The sequence below is a fragment of the Rhipicephalus microplus genome, chromosome 7 (assembly GCF_043290135.1).
Source record: "Rhipicephalus microplus isolate Deutch F79 chromosome 7, USDA_Rmic, whole genome shotgun sequence".
In the NCBI taxonomy this organism is placed as follows: Eukaryota; Metazoa; Arthropoda; class Arachnida; order Ixodida; family Ixodidae; genus Rhipicephalus; species Rhipicephalus microplus.
The window spans coordinates 13029049-13052051 of record NC_134706.1 but is presented as its reverse complement, the minus strand read 5'-3'; the positions used below and the strand labels follow the sequence as shown (position 1 = coordinate 13052051).

At 47.8% G+C, this 23003-nt stretch overlaps 1 protein-coding gene across 3 annotated transcripts in view; it reads left to right on the top strand.

Annotated features, from left to right (window-relative positions):
* The window catches only part of E(bx) (nucleosome-remodeling factor subunit NURF301 E(bx)), a 69759-nt gene that overhangs the window by 32417 nt on the left and 14339 nt on the right, over window positions 1–23003 (top strand). For all 3 annotated transcript variants that reach the window (XM_037431568.2, XM_075868692.1, XM_075868691.1), the window contains 9 exons: window positions 2867–3005; window positions 5061–5298; window positions 5872–6292; window positions 10498–10820; window positions 11368–11536; window positions 12196–12405; window positions 15638–15883; window positions 16413–16680; window positions 20427–20652. In XM_037431568.2, the coding sequence (XP_037287465.2) occupies window positions 2867–3005; window positions 5061–5298; window positions 5872–6292; window positions 10498–10820; window positions 11368–11536; window positions 12196–12405; window positions 15638–15883; window positions 16413–16680; window positions 20427–20652 (2240 nt within the window). The remainder of the gene's footprint in view (window positions 1–2866; window positions 3006–5060; window positions 5299–5871; window positions 6293–10497; window positions 10821–11367; window positions 11537–12195; window positions 12406–15637; window positions 15884–16412; window positions 16681–20426; window positions 20653–23003) is intronic.

Genomic DNA, 23003 nt, shown 5'->3' with positions numbered 1-23003 from the left:
TATGGTGCTCGGCTGCTGACCCAGAGGTCAGGAGTTCGACCCCGTCTTTGGTGGAGGCGGAATGGTACAGGCTTGTGTATGGTACGATGTCGGTGCACGTTTAGGAACACCGGATGGTCCAAATTTGCTAAGCCCTTCACTCTGGGATGCCTCATTATCATATCATTAGACTTGTGCAAATAGATTCGGTCGAATAATTTCAAATCAGATTCGAAAACATATGACGTATTAAAAAAATGGGCATATAACTAACCTGCCTGCACAATATTTTTTTTTTTTTAATTGAAGGCCTTTATGTAAATGTCCCCCCACCCCGCTTTCTTTTTTTTTTTGTTCAAGGGAAGTCGAAACTGAAAAGTAGCAGGATTTGACTTTTGGTAGGTTTCAAGTGACAGTCGGTAAAACATCTTTCTAAGCTTTAAAAAAAACGGCGACAGTTTGGTGCGGAAAAAGCGCGATTTTAGCGTCAATTTGCGCCCGCATTCATCTCACAGGGATGTTAAAAATTGATTTTGCGCCAGAAATAATGCCGCGAGAAGCTAGAAACTTCTCAGATAAGTGCAAAAATAGGCGCAGATTTCGAAAATGTCATCTTCAAAAAGTCGATTTTTTTGCGATTTTTAGCCTTCTAAGACCCATGTCCCCCCTTAAAGGGACGCTGCAATCCATGGAATGGATTCACTAATGAAGCTTATTGCCTCGCGAATTAACCGCCTCAAAAATTTTAAGAATTTGTCCAGTACGAGCGGAGTTGCAAAAAATTGCCGCACGTTGCAATTGCATTCTCTTTTCTCGTCCCGACGAAAGCGCTTGAAGCAAAGCAAGAAAAGATGGCGCGGGAAAAGCAAACGTCAAGCACGCCTCTTGACTTTGAGCACTTTTTCTCTCTCTCTCCTTTCTTTTTTTTTTTTTTTTGAATACGTGGCTTTTCAGTGCGATCGCACACGTACATGTAAACAAGTCACGGCCTCCCGCGATGGCCTCAGTAACGACCGAGCGCGCCATGCTGAAATTATCCAATAGCTGATACAATGGTGGTGACGAGTGATTTTTGAGCTTGTGGAATCATTTGCCGAGATAAGAGAGCAAATTATACCTGGCTGAAAATTTATTGTGAATTCGAGGCTGCGTGCTGCGCAATAATTATAATAAGGATAGACCGCTTATAACGTAAGCTGCGGGAGTCGTGAATATCTGCACAATGAGTGGTACCGCACTATAACCAAAACAAGCTTTTTTAAAGGCCGCACTTGCGCAAAATGTGTTGAACATGCAGCTTCACGTGTCCGAAAATCTAAACGTGCGATGCGTGCTTGCTAACATTTAAATTTCTGAATGTGAATAGAAATTGACCTCCAAAGACACACGGTGCCAATGAAATGAACGCGAAAGAGTGGGGGTGGGGGGGTCTAACAAATGAAAGCACCATCGCGCAAATTCGCCGACTAATAGACCACCTCGATTATGCGCATTACATAAAAACTATGTCGAAGTTCGTCCGGAATATGACACGTTGAAAGACGCCAACCATTCGATTTCATGGAAGCACACCCGATTTCAGTATATAGTTTTCTGTGGAGTTTGATGCCTGTTCGGCGCGGCTTTTTCAAAACTCCCGCGCCGACCTTACAGTCACGCCCCGCGCGGCCGAGAGAGCTGTCCTCCTCATACAGCCAGCGGAGAGGATTGAGGAAGCGCTCAGCATGTCACATGACCGAGAAGCAGCGCCGCGGTGCAAAGCGATTCCCCTCTCACTTGGCAATAACTGCGTCTCCACTGCTGCCCTCTGCACCGAGAAAGGAGGACTCTCCTTAACAGCTTTCTTTTTTTCTCTGTGTCCGCGCGCGGCCTTGAAAGGTGAAGGGTCTCTACATGCAGAGAAAGAAAAGGGAGAAGCGTGGCACAGGCGCTTCGCAGATCGGCATTTGAGAGAGAGCAAAGAATCTGCCGCAGTCTTTTCTTTCCTTTTCTTCTTTTCCTTCTTCGCGTGCAGCGTTGAGATGTGCCGCCACGGGATTAGGCATGGTGCTGAGAGCATTTTCTGAGCGCGGTATGTTCTAATGAACCGTCGTGAGTGCTTGCGCGTTCGAATTACAGGGCGCTTTTGCCCATTGGAATACACATAGCTTCGATGGGACCTCAGCGTGAGTTCGAATAAAACAGGAATTAAGCGTGTTCGAATTAATTAGATTCAACTGTGTTTATTTTCCGTCACACGCGTGGTCCTGTAGCGGTACATCGGGCCGCGAGGCGGTTTCCTTCTTCACACGCTTATAAGTGTGCGCCCATCTGAGCATACACTGCCACAAACTGTTATAATCGATATGACGAAATAATGAATATAACGAAATAATTGTGGCTCCCCTTTATTTTCGTTATAACGAGGTTTGAGTGTACTTTTAGAAAAACGATTCCGTCAACCGAATGATTATAGCATCAATCGTTATCAACAGGCTAAGGCATTCTTACACAATATTAAATAACACACAACATGACAAACAAGGTGGTGTCGCTAACGCCTGACTTGCCACAAGGGTCCTGGCAGACGGCCCGTGGTGCCGTGAACCGGGGTCGCCCTGCGAGAGACAACCATTCGCGCCAAACGCCACCAGAGAAAGAGACTTGCCCAATTATTTCGGGGGTGCCACCAAGGCCTGCCGCCAGGGGTCGCCGCTGGCGTTGACATTTTCTAACCATGATTATGATGATAGTGGTGGTCAACTCTCGCGAACACGCCACCTACCGCTCAATAGTTGGGACCCCTAAATGCGGCTTTTGCGCGAAACACGTGCGCCGTGAGGCGCAAACAACCTCACAGGGGATGTCAGCACCCCCACATTATGTTTTTTTTTTCAATGTTGTGCAGAGAAAGTGACGCCTCAGCGAACAGGGCTACGAGAGCGGAGAAGACCAGAATCGCCCCAACACAAGGGACCGACAGTGACCGAAGTGTGGGTGCCCGAGGAGGACCTTGAACTCTGGGAAATCCGGCAGTTCGGAGAAAAGTGAGCTGACGCTTGTTGTGCATCCAGTGCTCTGTGCTTCTCTCTTCGAGGGCTGGTACAGTTTAATGTGCTGCGTGTGTTCAGTTGACTCAGTATCGCATCTGTGTACTTGTGTGAACATTAGTTATTCGATCTTCTTGCCTCATTTGAAACGTTTCAGCGCAAAAGCACTCTCTTTCAGTTATAGCGAATTTCTTGATGAAACAAGTGCAAAAATACACACACTCAGAGAGAACACAGACAAGCGCTTACTAGCAATTGAAAATTTTATTTCGAAGCGAGCACTAATAAATACATCACACGCATGTACGTCATTCCCGACTTCCCCTGTCATCATCAACAATGTGATATAACAAAATATGCACGCGCCCACAACCGGAAACAAACACGTGTCAAGAACAAAGAAAAAAAACAGAAAAAAACAAGGAAACAAAACAAAAAAACGTAACACAAAAAAACACTGGGTTATGTGACGTCCAAAAAAGCAAATTCCGCATCTGTTAGTAGAACTGACGCTTGACGGACGCAACTGTCCCCTCCTTTTCTTATTCTATACGCTTCCATTATTCCTCTCGTCGTCCGCTTGTTGTGCCTGTCAATTATTCGTGTTTCGGAAAATTTCGGTTGGTAGGTGCACTCCTTGCAGTGCATCGCTAAGTGTGAGTAAGGGGCCCCCTTTAGTGAACTCTCATGTTCACGAAGGCGCACATTCATGCACCGACCCGTCTGACCAACGTATTTTTTTCCACATGTGAAAGGAGTTCCGTATACAACATCTTTTTTGCACTCAATGTACCTCCTGCCATGCTTTATGCTACATCTGTTCGATTTTCCAGTTCCTTTCTTGTTGACTAGCCTTTCTATTGCTGGACAAATCTTTGATAATTTGTTTTCAGCTGAAAAAACAACCCGCACGCCATACTTTAATGCAACTTTTTTCAACCTACGTGAAATATTGTGCAGGTACTGGATGACCACTGTCCGCTCTCTTTCACCCTCAACTTGTCTCCTCTCTTCGCTTGTGCCAATGATTGCATTTTTTATTTCCCGACGTTTTTACTTCCCTTTTACTTCCCGAAGTTGAGGGTGTAAGAGAGCGGACAGTGGTCATCCCGTATCTGCACAATATTTCACATAGGTTGAAAAAAGTTGCATTAAGGTATGGTGTGCGAGTTGTTTTTTCAGCTGAAAACAAATTATCAAAGATTTGTCCAGCAGTAGAAAGGCTAGTCAACAAGAAAGGAACTAGAGAATCGAACAGATGTAGCATAAAGCATGGCAGGAGGTACGTTGAGTGCAAAAAAGATGTATACGGAACTCCTTTCACATGTGGAAAGGAATACGTTGGTCAGACGGGTCGGTGCATAAATGTGCGCCTTCGTGAACATGAGAGTTCACTAAAGGGGGCCCCTTACTCACACTTAGCGATGCACTGCAAGGAGTGCACCTACCAACCGAAATTTTACGAAACACGAATAATTGACAGGCACAACAAGCGGACGAGAGAAATAAAGGAAGCGTATAGAATAAGGAAAGAAGGGGACAGCTGCGTCAGCCAAGCGTCAGTTCTACTAACAGATGCGGAATTTGCTTTTGTGGACGTCACATAACCCAGTGGCAACAAAGTCTGCAGCACAGCTTTTTCCCAAAAATGTGTTTCGAAATGTGATCTCAAATTCGACGCCGCGATTTCATTGATAAGCTGATTTCATTGCAGTTTAGTTTCTAAGCAACAAAGAATGTGTGGCATATACACATGCATCTCGTGATAAAAAATTCTTGAATACTGAGTGCCATTAGAGGCAGTGTTTCAACTAGCTATCTCTCCATCTGCAAGGCAGCATCGTGAGGAAAGCAAGCAACTTGCTGCCTCGAAGTAAACGGGATTACCTCTCGAAACGTCATTAACACTCTGTATTCAACGATTTTTCATCCATTACACCTTTCCCTGAACTTCGGTTTTACTTGAATATACAGTGAGTGAGTGATAACGGGGGGCAATAATGGCATTACATGTAGCGATTACTGTCTTGCCTTTCTGTCTTTTTGTGGCAGGATAGAGAAGCAGCAGTTGGCGGTGCGTGAGAAGTTGGCCCAGGTACACGCCCAGCAGAGCGCTGACAAGATCCGCGCCCAGATGGAGGCCCAGCTGAAGCAGCAGCGAATAGCCATGCAGCAGAAGCGGCTGCAGGAAGGCACGACCGGAGGCACCGCCAAGGTCAGCGTGTCCGGCACCAAGACCATCACGGTGACCGTGTCCACGCCACAGGCCGCCAGCCAGGCACTCGCCAAGGTGGGCAAGGTTTCATCGTCAAGCTAGCGTCTGACGCAGTCGAGATCAGATGTTCAACCCGCTGCTTTTGCGACCTGTCTTGGGGATCTTCTAGCCACTATATAAACATCAGTTTTCCCTACAGTTGAGCCCAAACGTTCAACACACTGCCATCAGTACTTGGCTTTCCCAGATGAAGGCTCATGTTTTCATCACAAACAGAGGGCATACACACGAGCTTCTAATTTTAAAAAAAAAAACAAGTCAATCATGCACAGTAAAAATAATGGCTCGTTTATAGCATGGTCACAAGATCACAAGGCCTGGGGCCCTGCTACAGATATTTGTTTGTATGGCATTGAAGTGTCGAACTAGTGAATGAAACAAAAGTAATTTCAATAATCTCCCATCGATTTTAGCGTTTAATGAATGAAAATGTGCTGATCGTGTGTATGTCATGCCGCAAAGTTAGTTTTGTGTCTGCAACTTTACCATAGCGAGGTACGGCTCTGTTCATACAACCATTTAGTCGCAGCATCATTGCCTTTATCGATTACTGAGAACTGATCCTTGCACATTCCTTGTTGCATCCAGGTGGCCCTGGTCTCTTCTGGAAGTACAATCAAGGGCACCACACTCACGAGCCTGGTGGCAACGCCTGGCAATCCCGGCACTGGACGTGCGGTGCGGCGCATCTTTACGACTCGACCCGTGGGGGCCACCAACAGTGCAGACGGCATCACCAAGATCCCCATCAGCGCCGGCACGCCGACACTGATGCCTAAGGCGACCGTGGGTGGGCAGCAGCAGATCGTCCTGCGGGGCTCCGTCGCGGGCCAGACGCGGCCAGCCGTGATAGCTGTGAGGGGAGTGGTGCCTTTGACTGCCGGTGGCACCAACGCGGTGATCCGTCCCGCCGTGGGAAATCCGACCGGCACGGCCGCCCCCGTCCGAGCTCAGATTCAAATCATCCAGGGTCCCAACGGTCAGCTCCAAGTCCGGGGGCTCATGCCAGGTAAGTAGCAACGTTTTTTCTCCACCCCCCCCCCCCCCCCCCCGCCCTTAAAAATGCAAAAAGCCGCCCTCGGCGACGTCAACATTAGTGATGCAAAAAATCATCACGGGATGCGATAACCCTACGACGTCACAGGTCGCCGAAATTTGCGATGCTCCTTGGACATCGCATCACTTTACGTCATCACGCCGTAAAATGAAAGGTTGGCTGTTGAAGGTGGCACTGTAACTGTTCGAGGTGCTTCCAATGTCTAAGATCATGGAGGCATTGCAAAACCACATTAATTGCAGAAAGCGTTCAGGAGGGATCACCACTATCATCAGAGAAGAAAAATATCGTCTTTTTGTCATTGTGGGTAAATGCGCAGGGACTGTGCGACTTCTTTGTTGTTCCCCAAAATTTTTGATCGTCATCCTTCTTGGGTTTTTAGCTTACATACGATGACCCCCCGAGGAAATTTTTCCAGTTCAATCGCCACCTAGGTCGCTGTTGATGCCAACTGTGACTTCTTTTACCTTGAACCCATTTTATAACTTGCGCTGTACAAAAGAAAATTCGTAGAGTTAAACACTGCCCCTGAGCGGTTAGCAAAGTGAACAGAGACCCTCATCAATTTGTACTCTTTGTACTCTATACGAATAAACTATGTCAACGTAGGTAACAAAAAACGTGATGAAAAATAAACCCAGTTCATTTGTCAATTGGAGCACTAAAGCTTCAATGACACAGCTGAGTTGATTTGGCGTTTCAAAAGAAGAGAACTGTTTGCAAAAAGATGACTGTTCATTCCTTGGTAAATTGCTTAGTAATCATTTTCATTTTATCATCTCTTCAGCATGCTGCATATCTTATAAAGAAATGCTTGGTACCATCAAACCTGATTAGAACGAAACTGCATCATACACGAAAATAAGTTCACTATGTCCGAAAGTTTGTTGTGAAGGTTTATTCCTAATGCTGTATATATTGCAAGACTATTTTTCATTTACTACAGAGTAACCGATAGTTTGTTACTTCTGTGTTCGTTATACAGTCGAATCATGATAATTCGAACTTTAAGGGGGCCCAAAACTTTGTTTTGAATTAAAAGAAGTTCAAATTAATGAAAGCTAAATAAACGGAGGGCTCTCCATGCAGTGGTGCATGTGCATTGAGCTAACACAAAAGGGGAAAGTTTAAGAAGACTTACATTTATCCACAAATCACAGGACATCTGTTATTAATTGAAGTAATCGGTGATGCGCGTCCGCACATGTTTGCCTTGCAGTGAGTCAATCAATTTCGCACGCAGATTGCAAAGCATTTCTACTTCGGCTTCAGCATTCTCCTGGCAAGAGAAGCTGTGCGTGTAAATGTACAGCGCCGACACTTTCTAACGATGACGACAACGACTGCGTAGCAGAGCCTCTCCGCTATGCAGCCGCAGCATGGCCAGCACGCGACGAGAAAGGAGGAGCGTCTCCACGCGAGAGAAGCAGATCGGTATTTCAGGGAAAACCAACACTCCACGACCGTTTTTTTTTTTTTTGCTTTTCCGCACGCGTCGTTGAAAGGAAAAGGGTTACGTGGCAGGGAAGGGAAAGGGGGAAGCGTGGCACCGCCGTGTGAGAGACCCCTCAAGGCGCAGAGCCGTGCTCCCGCAAGGGCTGCCGAAGATAGTGCCTTTTACTTTCCTTCAACCACACAATCATTTAACCCAGCGACGGCTTTCTTTTTTTTTTCCTCTCTCTCTTCGTGCGCGGCGTGTGAAGGCGGGGGGCCTTTACGTGGCAGGGACAGAAAAGGGAGAAGCGTGACACAGGCGCGTCGCAGATCGGCATTTGAAAGAGAGCAAACATTCAACCTCAGCCTTTTCTTTCCTTTTCATTTCCTTCGCGCGCAGCGTTGAGATGTCGCAGGTGCCGCTGCGCGATTGGGCGGGGTGCTGAGAGTATTTTCGGAGCGCGGTATGTTTGAATTAACCGTTCAAAGTCCTTGAGCATTGGAATTACCGGGCGTTTTTGCCCATTGGAATTCACATAGCTTTGACGGGACCTCATCGTGAGTTCGAATTAAGCGTGTTCGAAATAATGAGATTTGACTACCGTATTTTTCGGTGTATAACTCGCGTTTTTTTTTTCTTAATTTTTCGTTGGTGCGACTTATATACAGTCAAAATCGGGTTTGATGCTGCGGCTTCGGCCGCTTCGGCAGCCTGGATATCGTCGTGCGCTCCTTTTGCCATGCACAGAAACTGCATTTTACAAGAAAATAAAAATAGTGGTAAATTAACTCTCTAGAAATAACACATCTGATGTAGCCTCGCACAGAAAATAAATAATCAAAAAGGGGTGAAAACGTGCAGGGATTTTAAAATTTTCAAATGGTGAAAGGCGAGTTTGGATTTCCAAGCCGCTTTCTTTGCCGTCACTTCCGTCCGCACTCGCGGCTGCTGCTTTGGTGCGCGCATCGCGTGTGTTGTGCCAGTCGTAGCGTGTGGCGTAGGCTCAGCGGCCTCGCTAATCTGACAACGGCACCATGGTTCCACATGGAAGGCAAAGTCAGCGAAGTTTCGATGCCAAGTTCAAGCTGCGCGCAGTTGAATTTGCCGAAGAACATGGAAATTGTGCTGCAGGGAGGGAATTTGATGTCACCGAAAAAATGATCCGGGACTGGCGCAAAGCCCAAAGTGTCCCGGACAATGAAGTCTACAAAGAAGGCCAACTGCGGCAAGAAGGCACGCTGGCCGGACCTAGAGCGTAGCCTGCGAACGTGGGTGCTGCAACAGAGAGCCGAAGGAAGAGGCCTATCAACAGTGCAGCTGCGCCTGAAGGCGAAGGCTCTGGCAGCGGAGACAAACGCTGTGGGGTTCCATGGTGGTCCGTCGTGGTGCTTCCGCTTTATGTGGCGGAATCGGCTTGTGATGAGAGCCCGCACTACAGTGTGTCAGAAGCTTCCTGACGACTTCCATGTGCAGCTGGAACGCTTCAGCTCATTCGTGTGGGAGGAAGTAGCGAAGAACAACATCAGCGCAAGCCACATCGTCAACATGGATGAAGTGCCATTGACCTTCGACATCCCGCTTGGGAGAAGCGTCGCCGAGAAAGGCCAAAAGACTGTCACGGTGAGGACAACAGGCCACGAGAAGTCTCACTTCACCGTTGTGCTCGCTTGCTGCGCAGACGGCACCAAGCTGCTTCCCATGCTTATTTTTAAGAGAAAAACCTTGCCGAAAGGTATTTTCCCTTCTACAGTGCGAACACAAAGGCTAGGATGGACGAAGAAATGATGGGTGTGTGGATTGACCGCTGTTTTTCACGTCGACCCGACGGATTCTTCCACGTGAAGCCAGGAATGCCGGTGATGGATAGTATGCGGGCACATATCACCGACGTTGTCAAAAAAAAAGATCGGTTCGAAGAATTGTATGCCTGTAGTTATACCCAGCGGCATGACCAAGATGCTTCAGCCACTCTATATTGCGGTTAATCGCAGCGGCCGTCCTGCGACGTTTGTGGGAATCATGGATGTCGGAGGGTGAACGCAGCTTCACTAAAACGGGGCGCATGAGACGCGCTGAGTTAGGGGAAGTGGCGAAATGGGTGAGCGAACCATGAAATTCAATATCTGACAAGATCATTGTGGTGGGCTTTCGCAAGGCTGGTTTGAACCCCTACGTGACGGATGTTGAGTCCGAATCGAGCGAGTCAGAGGACGACAGTGACGTGCCGGAGGACGACGTGCCCGGAGTAGTACCCAAAATAGCTGAGCTATTTGTCAGCGATTCGGAAGAAGAAGACTTCGATGTATTTGATTAAACGCTGCTAGCCATCGCAATAAAGATACTTCAGACTGAAAATATTGTGTTTATGTATGTTGGGAAGAGCTCGCCTGCGTGTGTGCAACAGCTGGAAACTTGCAAGTGCGACGGCCGCCTCTTGCATGAATTTTCGTAGTGCTTTCTCGCGACGCGGCACTCGATGGCCGGGTGAGCTGGTGCGACTTGTACACTGGTGCGACTTATATAAGTTTTTTTTTTTTTTTTTCGGAAAAACTGCCATTTTGAGGGGGTGCGACTTATAGACCGGAAAATACGGTATATTGAGTTTGGGTGTACCCCCTTTTCAAAAGTCTCAACAAATTTTCTACATATAGTTAAAACTCTTCTCTGCCAACTGCGCTAAAGTTTGTATCCCACCCTTACCATGGTGTATTATGTGTTGCAGGCCAGCAGCTCATCCGTTTGCCCGACGGCCGTCTTCAGCTGCTCACGTTACCCGTGCAAGCGGCACCGGCAGTCGCCACGACTACGGCCAGCACGACCAACACATCACAGCCGCAGACCATCCAGATCACCACACTTCGGCCAACCGTCTCCATTGCCCCGGCCACGGGAGTGGCTGCAGCAGCGGCTACGGCTGCAGCAACGGCCGTGGCGGCTCCAACAGCCACCGTGGTTGCCGCACCAGCAGCAGCACCTCAGGCAGCAGTCTCCGTAACACCGGCCGGCACAGTACAAATCGTCTCCCAGCCGTCTCAGCAAATTAAGGTAAGTGGCTGAGGTTCGTTGCACTGCTGCGATATGGAAAAAATAGGGAGTGACCATTTAGATGCATTTAAGATTGCTGTGGTGCGTTGCGCTACTCTGTCTACAATCTGGAGGGTGGAGAATGTTTTCTAACACCTTGAAGTATGATACTTAGCAACAGCTCAATTTTTTGTCCGCCCTGCACGCACAGTAAGCTGTAAATGTCAGATTCTGGTCTTTTTATGTGCATTTGTATGCCTGTAGAATGCTATTGTGGCTCTGCCCCTCCACAAGATGGGACAGAGGCAAGATTTAAACCTATTTAACAGAGTGGATCACTTGCCAAACAATACAGATAATGGATCCCACGTGCAAGGGCTTCACGTTTACTCGTAGTCTTCATCTTTGGCGAATACCGCACTAATCCGTGTCCCATGTTGCACCCTACGGGTTTCTCATAATCATATGGTGGTTTTGGGACAATAAATCCCACATATCAAACAATGTTTCACCGTAACTCCATATTCAATGTTCATGTAGAAAATGTTGCAATAATCTCCGCCTGCAGATGCAGCCCACGGTAGTGCTGTCGACAGCGCTGCCCGTCAGTTCGGCTGCGGCGGCTGCTGGCACTGTGGTGACCACCAGCCAGGCAGCACTGGCCCCAAAGCTCATTCAGATTCGGCCGCAGCTGACCACCACCGTACAGCAGCAGATCTTGGGCACGCAAGTCAAAGGTGAACCCTTGATGCTTTTCCTATCAAGCTTAGAATCTGAAATTGCTTGTCCAGAAAAGTGACCAATAGAATGGGATCAGTTGTTTCTATTTGTAATGGTTGTGCATTATGCTGTAGTGCTGGCCAGCGTATGGCTTAGCAAGTTACTGGTGAGCTCATCTGCATTCAGGACGGCGTACTCATGTTATTTAAGACCAACGCACAATACATAGTGTTATAACTTGATATATTCTGTTTTAGAAGAAAGCTTTAAGAGGAGGACGTGGCTTTCGTATCACGAAAAATGGCTGAAATATTGATCTTTTGAAAATCACATCTTCAGTTTCTTCAGTCGTTATTCTATCCGACTCCGAAATATCTCCGCTAAAAACTGTCTAGAAGTGCTTTGAAAATTTTTTTGCGCTTGCCAGAGTGGCGAGAATTATCGCAGAAGTCGCGAGAAATGCCAATGCACAAATTGCCTACAAGGTGTGGGCAACTTGTGTTCATTTTCCAGCCTGTCATTGTAGATTGTCTACGGCTCTGGCCAGAGTCCAGCCCACGTAATTGCTGCCAGCCATTTCATTTGCAGTGTCTGTAGGCTAAGCTGTTTATCGAGTGACAAGAGTGATCGAAGTTGCGAGCAGTGAACGGTTTATCATTTTCCAACCGACCTGCAGTTTTGCCGACAATGAGGCCCCTGGTGCAAGCGGCAGCAGGCACCGTAACACCGGCCACCACCGGCGTACGGTTGCAGGCAGCGACCGTGAGCATACCGGGGTTGGCCACCGTAGTGGCCAGCCCGGCCGCTGCAGCGGGTGCCGCTGCAGCCACCCCGGTGGTGGCCACAAAGACGTTACTGACACCAGTGGCTACTACACCGGTCAAAGGTTGGTGCCAGACTCCGTTTATTGTCATCATTGTTTCTACTCGTTGCACCAGTGCCATTCGTTTCCCCTTGTAAGCAACGTCTTTGGTTCTTATTGTTGAGCCTTTGGGTACTGTTCTAGGAGAGCAGGGAAACTAATTTTGTTCCCAGGTCGCCAATTACCGTGTCACGTTACGCTGAAACACCTTTGGCACAACATTTGCAGCATGTTTCTGAAACGCACAGTGAATGTCCGCATAACCAATGATGCGAGCACACTCACACGGAAAGAAATGCAGCTATGCGCATCTTTCGAATTGCCAGGCAACATAACTACAAATTACAGCTGTGCAAATAGCAATACTTTGGGTGCGAACCAAATTTGAATATTGCAGTATGAATATTAAAGTGTGAGTTCGAATCGAATAGACTATTTTCTGAATATTTGTAGAGTATTTCTAGATTATTTTTGCATACTTCAAAATAAAATTGCAGAAAAAAAAAAGTTGAGGAGTATTCCCTAAGGTTATTCCTATAAGATAGCAACATGACAGTATCTTTTCGCTAGGTTGATGTGCTGGGGTGTGGTGTTTTGTATTTTTCTTATCAAGAATGCGGGAATGCAGAGGCTGAATTGATTTATGCTCTTTACATTTTAACCTCAATATAACGAAGCCAGGTATAACAAAATATTGGTCATAACGAAGCAAATGAAAAATAGTGTTAGGAATAAACCTTTATAACGAATTTTTGGATATAGCAAACTTACTTTCATGTACGATGCAACTTTAATATAATGAGGTTTGAATGTACTTGGTGCAACCAAAGTGTTGCCGGAAACGCTTTACACATGAATTGCAAAGATGCTATTACCTCAGCCTCTCCTCTTTTTTTCAACTTCTGTGGAAGCCAAAATGATCTGGCGAACAAGGGTGTGCTCCCTTCTAGTCCAGAGTTCCAAATCTGCCTCGTAGGCGTCAATATGGAAGTACATCTGAAACTTCAAGAGCAGTTTTCTCAAAGCGATTTTCTTGCTTCCTGCTTCCCTTGTTCTGCTCATTTCTCAGCAACCACTGCGTCCATCTGACTTCTGTCTTTTGTTCTATATTTCTTGAAGTACAGTACAGGGCATGACAATATTACTTTTTCAGTATTGCCTTTTGATAATTACCGTAAAAACCGGAATATAGGTCAACCCCCCAAACTTTTAATCTTCGAAAAAGAAGATTTTAAAAATCGCAAAATGTCGCGCGGCGCACCGTTACTTTAGTAAATACGTGATACAGCCAGCTGCACTGTTGTGACATTTTTTTTTATTTAAACACTAACATTACATAATTAAATGCCAAAAGGCCACAAAAGCTCTCACTCGGGCTCGTATGAATTTGAGTCCGACGATGTCTGTTTTTCACTAGTAGCGTCTCAGAGTGCATCATCTTTCGTTCCATCTAATGCGTTACTGATGCAGGATTTGCGGAATAACGGAAGTACGTCGCCTCAGCGCAAAGCACTTTCGTTTCATGAATCGGCGCACCCACGATGGTGATCCCTTGAATTGCACCCTGTTGAGCCCAGAGTCGCGCGCTAGCTTGAGAGCTTTCACGCAAATGCACTTCGATGTTATGGATATCGGCCTGTAACCCAGCGTCCGTATGAATTCGGTGAGTAGCGCTTCCAGTTCGGGGTGCACTGCAGTTGGTCCAGAAAACGGAAGTTTTTTTTTTTTTTTCTCCCCCTGCAGGATGTGATGCACTGCTTTTGGCTCCTCCAATATCAGACGCTTTTGTCTGACGCACCGAATTGCCATTGTGCTGCCAGGTTGCCGTGGGCATCGGCATACTCGCTAACTTTTTTCTTAAAGCCTATAATAAACTGCTGCTGACAACTGCTCATTTCCGAAGGGAATAGAAAAAAGAAAACAGAAGACTGACAGCAGATGGCTGAGGTGAAATGGCATTGCTAGAACACTGTAGGCCTTGCCTAGGCTTGCTCAGCGGCGCCGCTGCGGGTGCTCACAATGGCAATATAGAGGCTTTCGACTTCAGCTGCCCATTGTTGCGAGACTTCCACATTTTCTTTATATAAAATGAGGATCTACCATTCATTGTGTTCTTTTTTTTTAAAAATAAATTGGACCTATATTTAGGTTTTTATGGTAGCTATTTGCATGTTGCACACAACCTCGATGCCTGTTTCATAGTAGCCTTATGAAAAATGGGGAGTAAAAAAAATTCTGTAGCAAATAAAAAAAATGTACGATTGTCATGCCTTCAATCAGACATCTTAGAATGCATAGTGCTTTGAACGAGTTTCCTATTACGTTTCTATCGAGAGTCAGACTCTGAACAAGACAAAAAAAAAAAATATATATTGCCATGCTCCATTTTCAAATGTTGGTATCGCATCATTGAACGTGTAAGGGCTGCCTTGCGCAACCACGCCGATGGGCTAAAGAACGATTGAGATAATTGTAGAACGTGCCAATGTGATTACGCGCACAACACGAACATTGCTGATTTGTTCTGGAACATGCATCACCGCTAGCGATAACGCTGGAACATTCGGCGGCCGATGCTCTGTTTGCCGATGTCAGTGCCAGTGTGCATCGCTGTAATCGGTTTACCGGCCACAAGTTTGGCCCAAATAGACAGTTTCATTTTGGACAAGCCGTCTCTTCATTCGTCATCGTCACGGCACCGTGACAATATTGTACATCAAAAAGTTGTAAAGATATGTTAATTAAATTTCAAGAGTAGCACTAAAGAGCATTTTAAGCAAGTGTGCCAATTTTGATTTAAAAAAAATGAGAAATAAGAAAGTTGCAAACAAATGTGACGTCCGGACTGTTGCTGACCACGGCTTCAAATTATCCGCTCAAACTTACATTGCAAAATACGGCACCATGGAAAACTTTGAACTAAGCGGGATTTCAGAGTAACCGAGATTTAATTAACGAGGTTTTACTGTATATTTCTAACAGTGTCTGTTGCAAGACTATTCTTCATTCACTTGGTTATAACTGATATTTTATTATATCTGGATATATATATATCAAGGTTTGAGTGTATTCGCACACGCCTACTTTGGCATGCCCTTACCTCAAGTGATAAGAATTGTCCATATTTCCACGGAAATGATCAAGTTACAAAACATTACTATAGAAATCATTTTTGAGCACTCAGACTGTGCATTTTTTTTTGTTATTCCGAAGTTGCGTTCTTTACATGTGTTTTATTTTTCTCTGCTCACCTCAGCTGTGGCCTCAGCTGCTGCCGCTGCCACCACTGCTGCCACCACTGCTGCCCCTGTCGCCGCTGCGACTGCTGCAAGCAAGACAGAGACGCCCACAACTGCCGCCGCCACGCCGACCACTCCGGTCAAGCAGGTGGCGGAGACCACTAGCACGCCGGTCAAGAGCGAAGCGCCCGCCTCTTCGCCCGTCGCCTCGCCACCCAACTCGCCGCAGCAGTTTGTGCTCACCCCAGCCATAACGCAGCAGAGTAAGTCGAGGTTGCACTGTACAGTCCTCTTCGATCTTGAAGGGTACAACCTAAGAGCAATAAGGCTAATGGGGAAAGCTCTGCAGATAGCAAATTTTTGAGTACAAATCAAACCAAACATTTTTTGAATATTTGTTTAATATATTTTTAATACTTCGAAGAGAAAACTACAGGAAAAAGCTGGCAGTGGATTCTTAAGCACATTCCTATGAGAGAGAAACGTGGAAGAGTTATCAAAGATGAGACAATGCAGGGACCGAATGGTATTCATTTTTTACACGATTTGATGCAACCTATGTGGTGTCGGCAACACACTATGTGTATTGGGAAAAGACTCTGCTTCCTACTTCGAACCAAAATTTACTATTCGCACAAGCCCCAATGGTTGAAATTTCGAAAGCCCTACACTAAGGCTGCCCTCATAATCATGTTGCAGTTTTTTGAACGTAAGGACACCCCTTATATAATGAGCCGCATATAGCATGTCGCAAATGCATCATCAACTGTTCTTCTTTCTCTTTGCACCCAGTTGTACGGCAAGCCCTCATGAACCCCCAGACGTCGCCAGAGATCCAACAGAAGCTGCTGGCCCTGCAGCGACATCACCAGCAGATGCAGCGTACACCCACCGCCGTCACGGTGTCTGCGGGCACGGGCCGCAGCTCTTCTTCGTCCTCTTCGTCGTCATCTTCATCCTCGTCCTCCTCCTCGTCTTCGTCATCTTCGGGTGGTGGCCCCGCCGTCTCGCCCCCGGTGTCCAAATCCAAGTCGACCGAACCCAAGGACGAAGGTCAAAGGTATGCAATGCTTCGCAGGAATTCATTTTGTGGACCCTGGCAGACATGTGGTTGTTGGCTACCTCTCTTGATTCTTTGGCCGTCTTGTGCGATTCTGCAGAACCAAATTGCAGTGTGCTGTGCCCATACGCTTCGAGTTGTCGATTGATTTGTTTGCATTGCCAGTGCTAGCTTCCTGGTTGACTCAATTTGTAGAGCGGCCGTCCTAGGATTTAATCCTCGGACCAGGCCTAATTTTTCGTCAAGTAAGTGAGGCCTTTTCTCTGAGAAATCTGTATGGATTTTCTTGTGGCTTTGTGCTACAAACAGGTGGCTGTAAATTTCCCATTCAGAATTTGTTGTCTTGGCTTGAAACTTTGGTGGTGCAGACAAGACTTTTTTGGAATGGCGTCATCCCTGCTACACATGCACTGTATGTATGCTGTTTTGTTTCTGCAGTTTCCCAATGTGTGTCGATAGTTATGATAGCTATCCCTTCATTGCTGTAACTGGCTACAGTCGCCGACCGATTTTTCGGACCTGGCGGGGACCGAAAAAAAGTACGAAAAATCGAACAGTCCGAAAAATTCGTTTTTGCCAAAAAACTGAAGTTTATTGCATCAAGCAGGTTTAAAAAAGTCCTTGATGCTGCCTTGCCTCAAACTACGCTTGGAGGCAATTTGGTTTGCCTGTATTTGCGCCAAGGTGACATCGTCGCTGTAAACGCTCGACAAAATTCTCACCGCGTTGGCGATCTCCGACGGCTGCGGGCGGTCGTCGTTGTCATCCGACGACAACGACGACCGCCATCCGGCGTCGACCGTCATCCAGCGACATCTAGCTGCGAACGTCCACTCTCTATTAGCTTGATTATGGCAGCTTTCTTCCCCATCGTCAGGGTCGTATACTTCTCACGCTTCTTCACACCATCTGGCTCCCGCGATGGCACAGATAGCGGAGCCATGGCACCGAGAACACAAAATTCAATGCCGCAGATAGCCGCTGCGAAGCACACGTCTCGACGCTACGCGACACAACACGTGCAGAATGGCGACTGAAAAAAGCTGCAACGACAATAAAAGAATCCTTCTTTCGCCTCCTCCCCGTGCGATGTGATGACGATAGCGCTGACCGAAGACGAAAAAACGGCATCCATCACCGCGTCTTTTAAAAAGCAAACACGGCCTCCAAAACTTAAAATATGGCGTGCGCATTCCAATCTCGGAGGCAGGAAAAACATTTGAAGACCAAGCTTAGCCAAGCCGACGGAAAATCCAACATGGCGGCGTTCACAATGACTTGGGGCGTGGCACAAAACGAGCGATTTAGTCCGAAAAATCGAACTTTCAGGGGCAAATTCGCCCGAAAAATCGGTCGAAACAATGCATTAGCTCTATGGAATCCCTGACGGTGCATTTATAAAGTCCGGAATATCCAACAAGTCCGAATTTTTGGAGTCCGGAAAATCGGTCGGCGACTGTAGTTGGTTTGGCATACTAAAAACTGTTGCAGTTCAGGCTGGGGAGGGCACTGTTGTGCATTCAAGTAAACTACATTGTTGTAGGTCCCCAAGAAAGACCATAGTCTTTCTTGGAGGCCTACGATGGAAAAATTTTGGTCTGTCTGTTCATTTGTCTGTTTGTCCACCTTTAATGATACTCTGAAGTCTAAACTACACCTAACGATAACCCGAACCACCGACCCCATCCGCAGCGCCCAGAAATATTGCTCAAGATTCAGCGTTCATACTTGTGGGATTGTCAATTGAAAAGCAATTGCGCATATCTGAGGCACCATAACAACACATCAATATTATGTATGTGTATTTTTTTTTTACTAGAAAAGGCATACATAAGTAATTTTAAGAATCGTAGCCTTTATAATGCTCCGCTGGCCATACAACGCTTGCACGAAACGGCAAGTGTTTCCAACGCTTTACTAAGACGACACAATGGTGGCACCTACTCGTCGCCTTATGTTTTGCACCTTATCACCACCGAGAAGGGCGCGCACGGCGCGCCCCGTTTTCCAGAATAACTGCCAAATAGCGCTCATGTCTCACATGTGACGTGACTTGATGCGCTCGTTCGCCTCCGCTGCGCGCTCGAGGTACTCCGACGCAGCGCCTCTAGAATGCCATTCATCAATTTTCTTGTGCAGAACATCACATGAACGTTTTGTTCACTCTCTCCAGACGCAAGACTATCGTCTTTCGACGACATTTGCAGATTACATGCAGATACAGGGCCAATTTTTCTCTCTCTCTCTTCTTTCTTCAAAATTAGCATTTCATAGTTTTTTGGTGCGTTTTCTCAGTCCAGCGCTATTTATTTGTCATGTGCAATTGATTTTTATTATAGTAGCAATTATATGGACACTCTCGGCTGGATTTCAATGTCGTGTCGATGTCATGCACCGTATGTCTATACCTATTTATATGTATGAAAACGCAAGAAAGAAAAAAATCTCAGAAAGAAAGACTCCGGCCCGCGGAATCGCACGCGGGACCCCCGCGTCGTGAATACGAGGCGTTAACCACTGAGCCACCGAGTACCTGGTACCTCTTTCAACGTTCAAACAGCAAGCTATTCATATCTATCTCTTAACGCTGTTGGCGGGCATCTCGAGGGGGGGGGGGGGCTATCGTGCTTTCAGCACTATCAGCAAGATGGTGCAGTGAGCGCACGGCGCCTCTCATCTCTCAAGAGTACTTTGGCCTGGTAGAGAATAAGGGGGTGAACACTCGATCGCGCACCCTTATCTTGCAGTGGGGAGAATTGTACGTCTTGGCTGGCCTTTGGGTTTCGTCGGAACGATTCTGTTGTAGTTACCAGGCCCACAAAGGTCACTGCAATCATTGCACAGCCACCGTTTGCGAAAAGGGTACGCTTTTCAGACACAGCGAAGTAACAACTGAGACGCTTATTCGCGTTAATCTGTACCTGTGAGTACGTTTCGTACGTCCTTTGTGCGTGAGAAGTGGGGGGCACGTTTCGATCTGCTTGCCATTCTGCGTGTAACCTTCCAATTTGTTGCTATCGTGTTCATTGCTTCACCTTGGCGGCAAAGCTGACACTTTTATAGTTTAGACTGCCTAGCACATCCTGTTTGCGAAATCAATTTTTGAATCTGGTGTCTGCATAGGGATGACTATACTTATGAAAATAATATCTGGGCTTTTACGTCCCAACATCACGATGTGATCGAGAAGGACGCCGTAGTGGACGTAAATTTTCGACCATTTGGTGTTTGTTAGCGTGCACTGACATTGCACAGTACGCGGGCCGCTACCATTTCGCCTCCATCGAAATGGGACCGTAGCGGTAGGGATCGAACCAGCGACCTTCGGGTCTCCAGCCGAGCACTCTAGCCACTACAACACAGTGGCAGGCGGCATAGGAATGACAAGATAGTAGATTGGATAGGCTCTACCCGCTGCAGTGGTTTGACCTGCGGACCTGAAGGCTGCGGCAGTGCATCCCAGCCGCAGCAGCCACATTTCGACGGTTGCAAAATGCTAGGGGCCCATCTACTTATATTTAGGTGCACTTTAAAAGACACCAAGTGGTTGAATCATCCGAAGCCCTCAAATACAGCCTACCTCATAATATCTTGGTTTTGGGACATAAAATCCCAACAGATATGCTATTATAGGATTTGGCCGGGCACATTTGATTGGAGTCTTAAAGCAATCTAAGCAGATGACTGCTTTCATTGCTTTGAGCACTTAGTGCATTCAAAGCAACATTGTTCTTTGTAACCTGCAGAGCTGCGGTGTGCCAGCAAGTGCTCAAGGGCATCGTGGACAAGATTGAGCGTGACGAGAAGACAACGGGCCGGCGGCAGCGGGCCAAGGCCAGCGCCGAGGAGAGGAAGGCGCGGGCGTCGCAGACCAAGCTGCACGAGGTGCTCGTGCGACAGACAGAGTTTTTGCGGCGGGAGATCATGCGCAAGCGGGCGCTGATGGAGAAGGAGCTTCAGATCCAGATTCAGGTGGGTTTAACTTCTCCCTTGGCTCAGCTTATCTCTTTTCTCTCTACGCTACTCTAAGGACTGCCCTCCTTCTTGAGAAGCAGATTTGAGCACGTCTGCAGCTTTGCTGAAAAAGTTTGGGGTGAAAACGTGCGCATAGTCAAAGGGAAATAACCTACTCAAAATTAGCATAGTGGGGATATGTATATTTAAGTTTGTCTAATCTGTTTGTTCAGTCATCAAATTTGGTGAAACGGGGTTCAGCATAATAAAAAAAAAACGGAAAACATGTGGTGTACACGTATCCCGAAGGAGTACGGCCACCAGCGTGGGTCCGGTCTTAGCGAGCCGCAGGGCACGCGTCAACCGTCGCCGTGGCGGGAAACACGATACTGCTCAAGTCGCAACACTTTATTGTGGCAACACCAAACGCAGTACAGCCCGTTGCAAAAAAAGGCGCGGCGGGAAAGCAAGTAGGCTTATCCACGCCACGGGCACAAAGTACTACACAGGGTGCCACGAGCACGTCTCCGCGGTAAAGGTAATCCACGGAGACACCGGGACAAAGGGGCCCGGTTGCTCGAGCGAGGGCAAAGGCGCTCGCGTTGGCTTCGAAGGGAGACGGGTCGGCGTAGCTAGGCCACGCACTAGGACACCGTACTGCCCTTCGGCCGTGAGTACGCAGCGGGGCAACAAAAGGTGAGCGTTCGCATCGGGCGCGAGGCGCCGTCAGCGAAGTCCGACGAGCCCCGAGCGACGGGACTCGACGGACGGAAAAGAATGCGTGGCTCACCGTTTGAAGTCCCGGACTGTACTCACCGCTCCCGACGCAGCGCGCGAAAACCTCTCGGGAAGCTCCCCGCGCGCGGCGCCACAGTCAACATCCGCTACCGGTTGAGGGAGTTAAACGTCACTCCGCCCTTCCCAGCGCGGCTGACAACAAAGGAGGGCAGACATGTCGGGACATGAGAATGGCAGAAAAGGCGGGAAAGCCCGCGCAAAGGCAGCGGGCCAGCCTCAATTCCCACATCCCCCCCTCCTAAACTTGTCCTTTACCGGTCTGCAAAAGGCAGCCGGACGTCACCTATGCAGTTAAAATGACACTGCTATGAGCGGTAGCTAACCTCAGTCCATCCCTGCTACTGCTGCTTAAAAAAAAAATATGATTACAAAGGAGAAACAAAAACATAAATAACAAAATAAACACACGACACTATACAAATAACTGCGGAAGGGAGCACAGCAACGTGGCACTAGTGTTCGTGGTGCTGAAGCGGGATAGCGTCCACTGCGCGGAGGGGCGGAAAAGGGCGTGACAGTGTCCGCTGGGTGCGATGCCCGAGTGCGAGGTCAGAGGTACGGGAGGGGCTCACTGATGGCTCGTTGCTGGTCTTGATAAGCAGCGAGTCCGACGAACGCTGCCTCGGCTGTTCGGGGCCGCCTCGCATTTCTGGCTCGATGACGGAGCTGGACGTTGCGGGAAGCCGGGCCTCTCCAGTGGTCAGGGAGGCCGAACCCGAATTGGCTGCGAATGGCGTTGGCCGGCAGCATATAGCTGCTTTCAGCTGGCCTCGCGCAGGAGCCATGGTGGTAAAGGCAGCGGGGCTTCTTCGACGACGGCCGAGAGCAGAGCACAGCCAGATGGTCTGACGTCAGTGGGTCAATGACCCCCCAGCACCTCCAGCGTCCGCATCGATGGGGGGAAGCCATGACGCACTCTTCGCGGGCTCGCACTGAAGCGTCACGCACTTAGACACGCACACACACCGCTGACGGCTGCGCGAGCGTAGGCGCAAAGCGTCCTTCGTCTCTCTCTTTCGGCAAGCACCGACACTCAAGGTCACACACAGCTCCCTTCGCGGTAGACGAAACGAACACGAAAAAAAAAGTAAACACAGAGCATACTGACACTAAACATCTGGCAAAAAAACAAAATACAAATAACACTTAATATTAGACAAAAGAAACATAAAATACACATGAACACTTAAAAAAAACTGGCAGCAGACAGGGCGGGGTTAACTTCTTTACGAGAAAAGGCCGTAAAGAAGCCAACCTATACTGAGGCTAGACAGTAAACCGAGGGCCTTCGGTTGCGGAGAAGTCCGCCGTCCGGCGCGAAATCACAAAGGTGACCGCTTCCTCAGATTATACCGGCGCGGGGTCCGAATGCGGTCCGCCGCTCCGGGTGTGCCCCGTTGCTGGCACGAAGTGCCGCAGGGCACTGGCGCGAGCTCGTCAGACCGTGACAAAGGGCTTCAGGTCTGCGATGTGGGCACGGCTGAGTTTTCCCAAAGGGGATCTTTCAGCTAGTACGCGCCACGGACGCTCACTGACAATCGGTTTATAAGACCGGGCGGCTTTCCAACCCT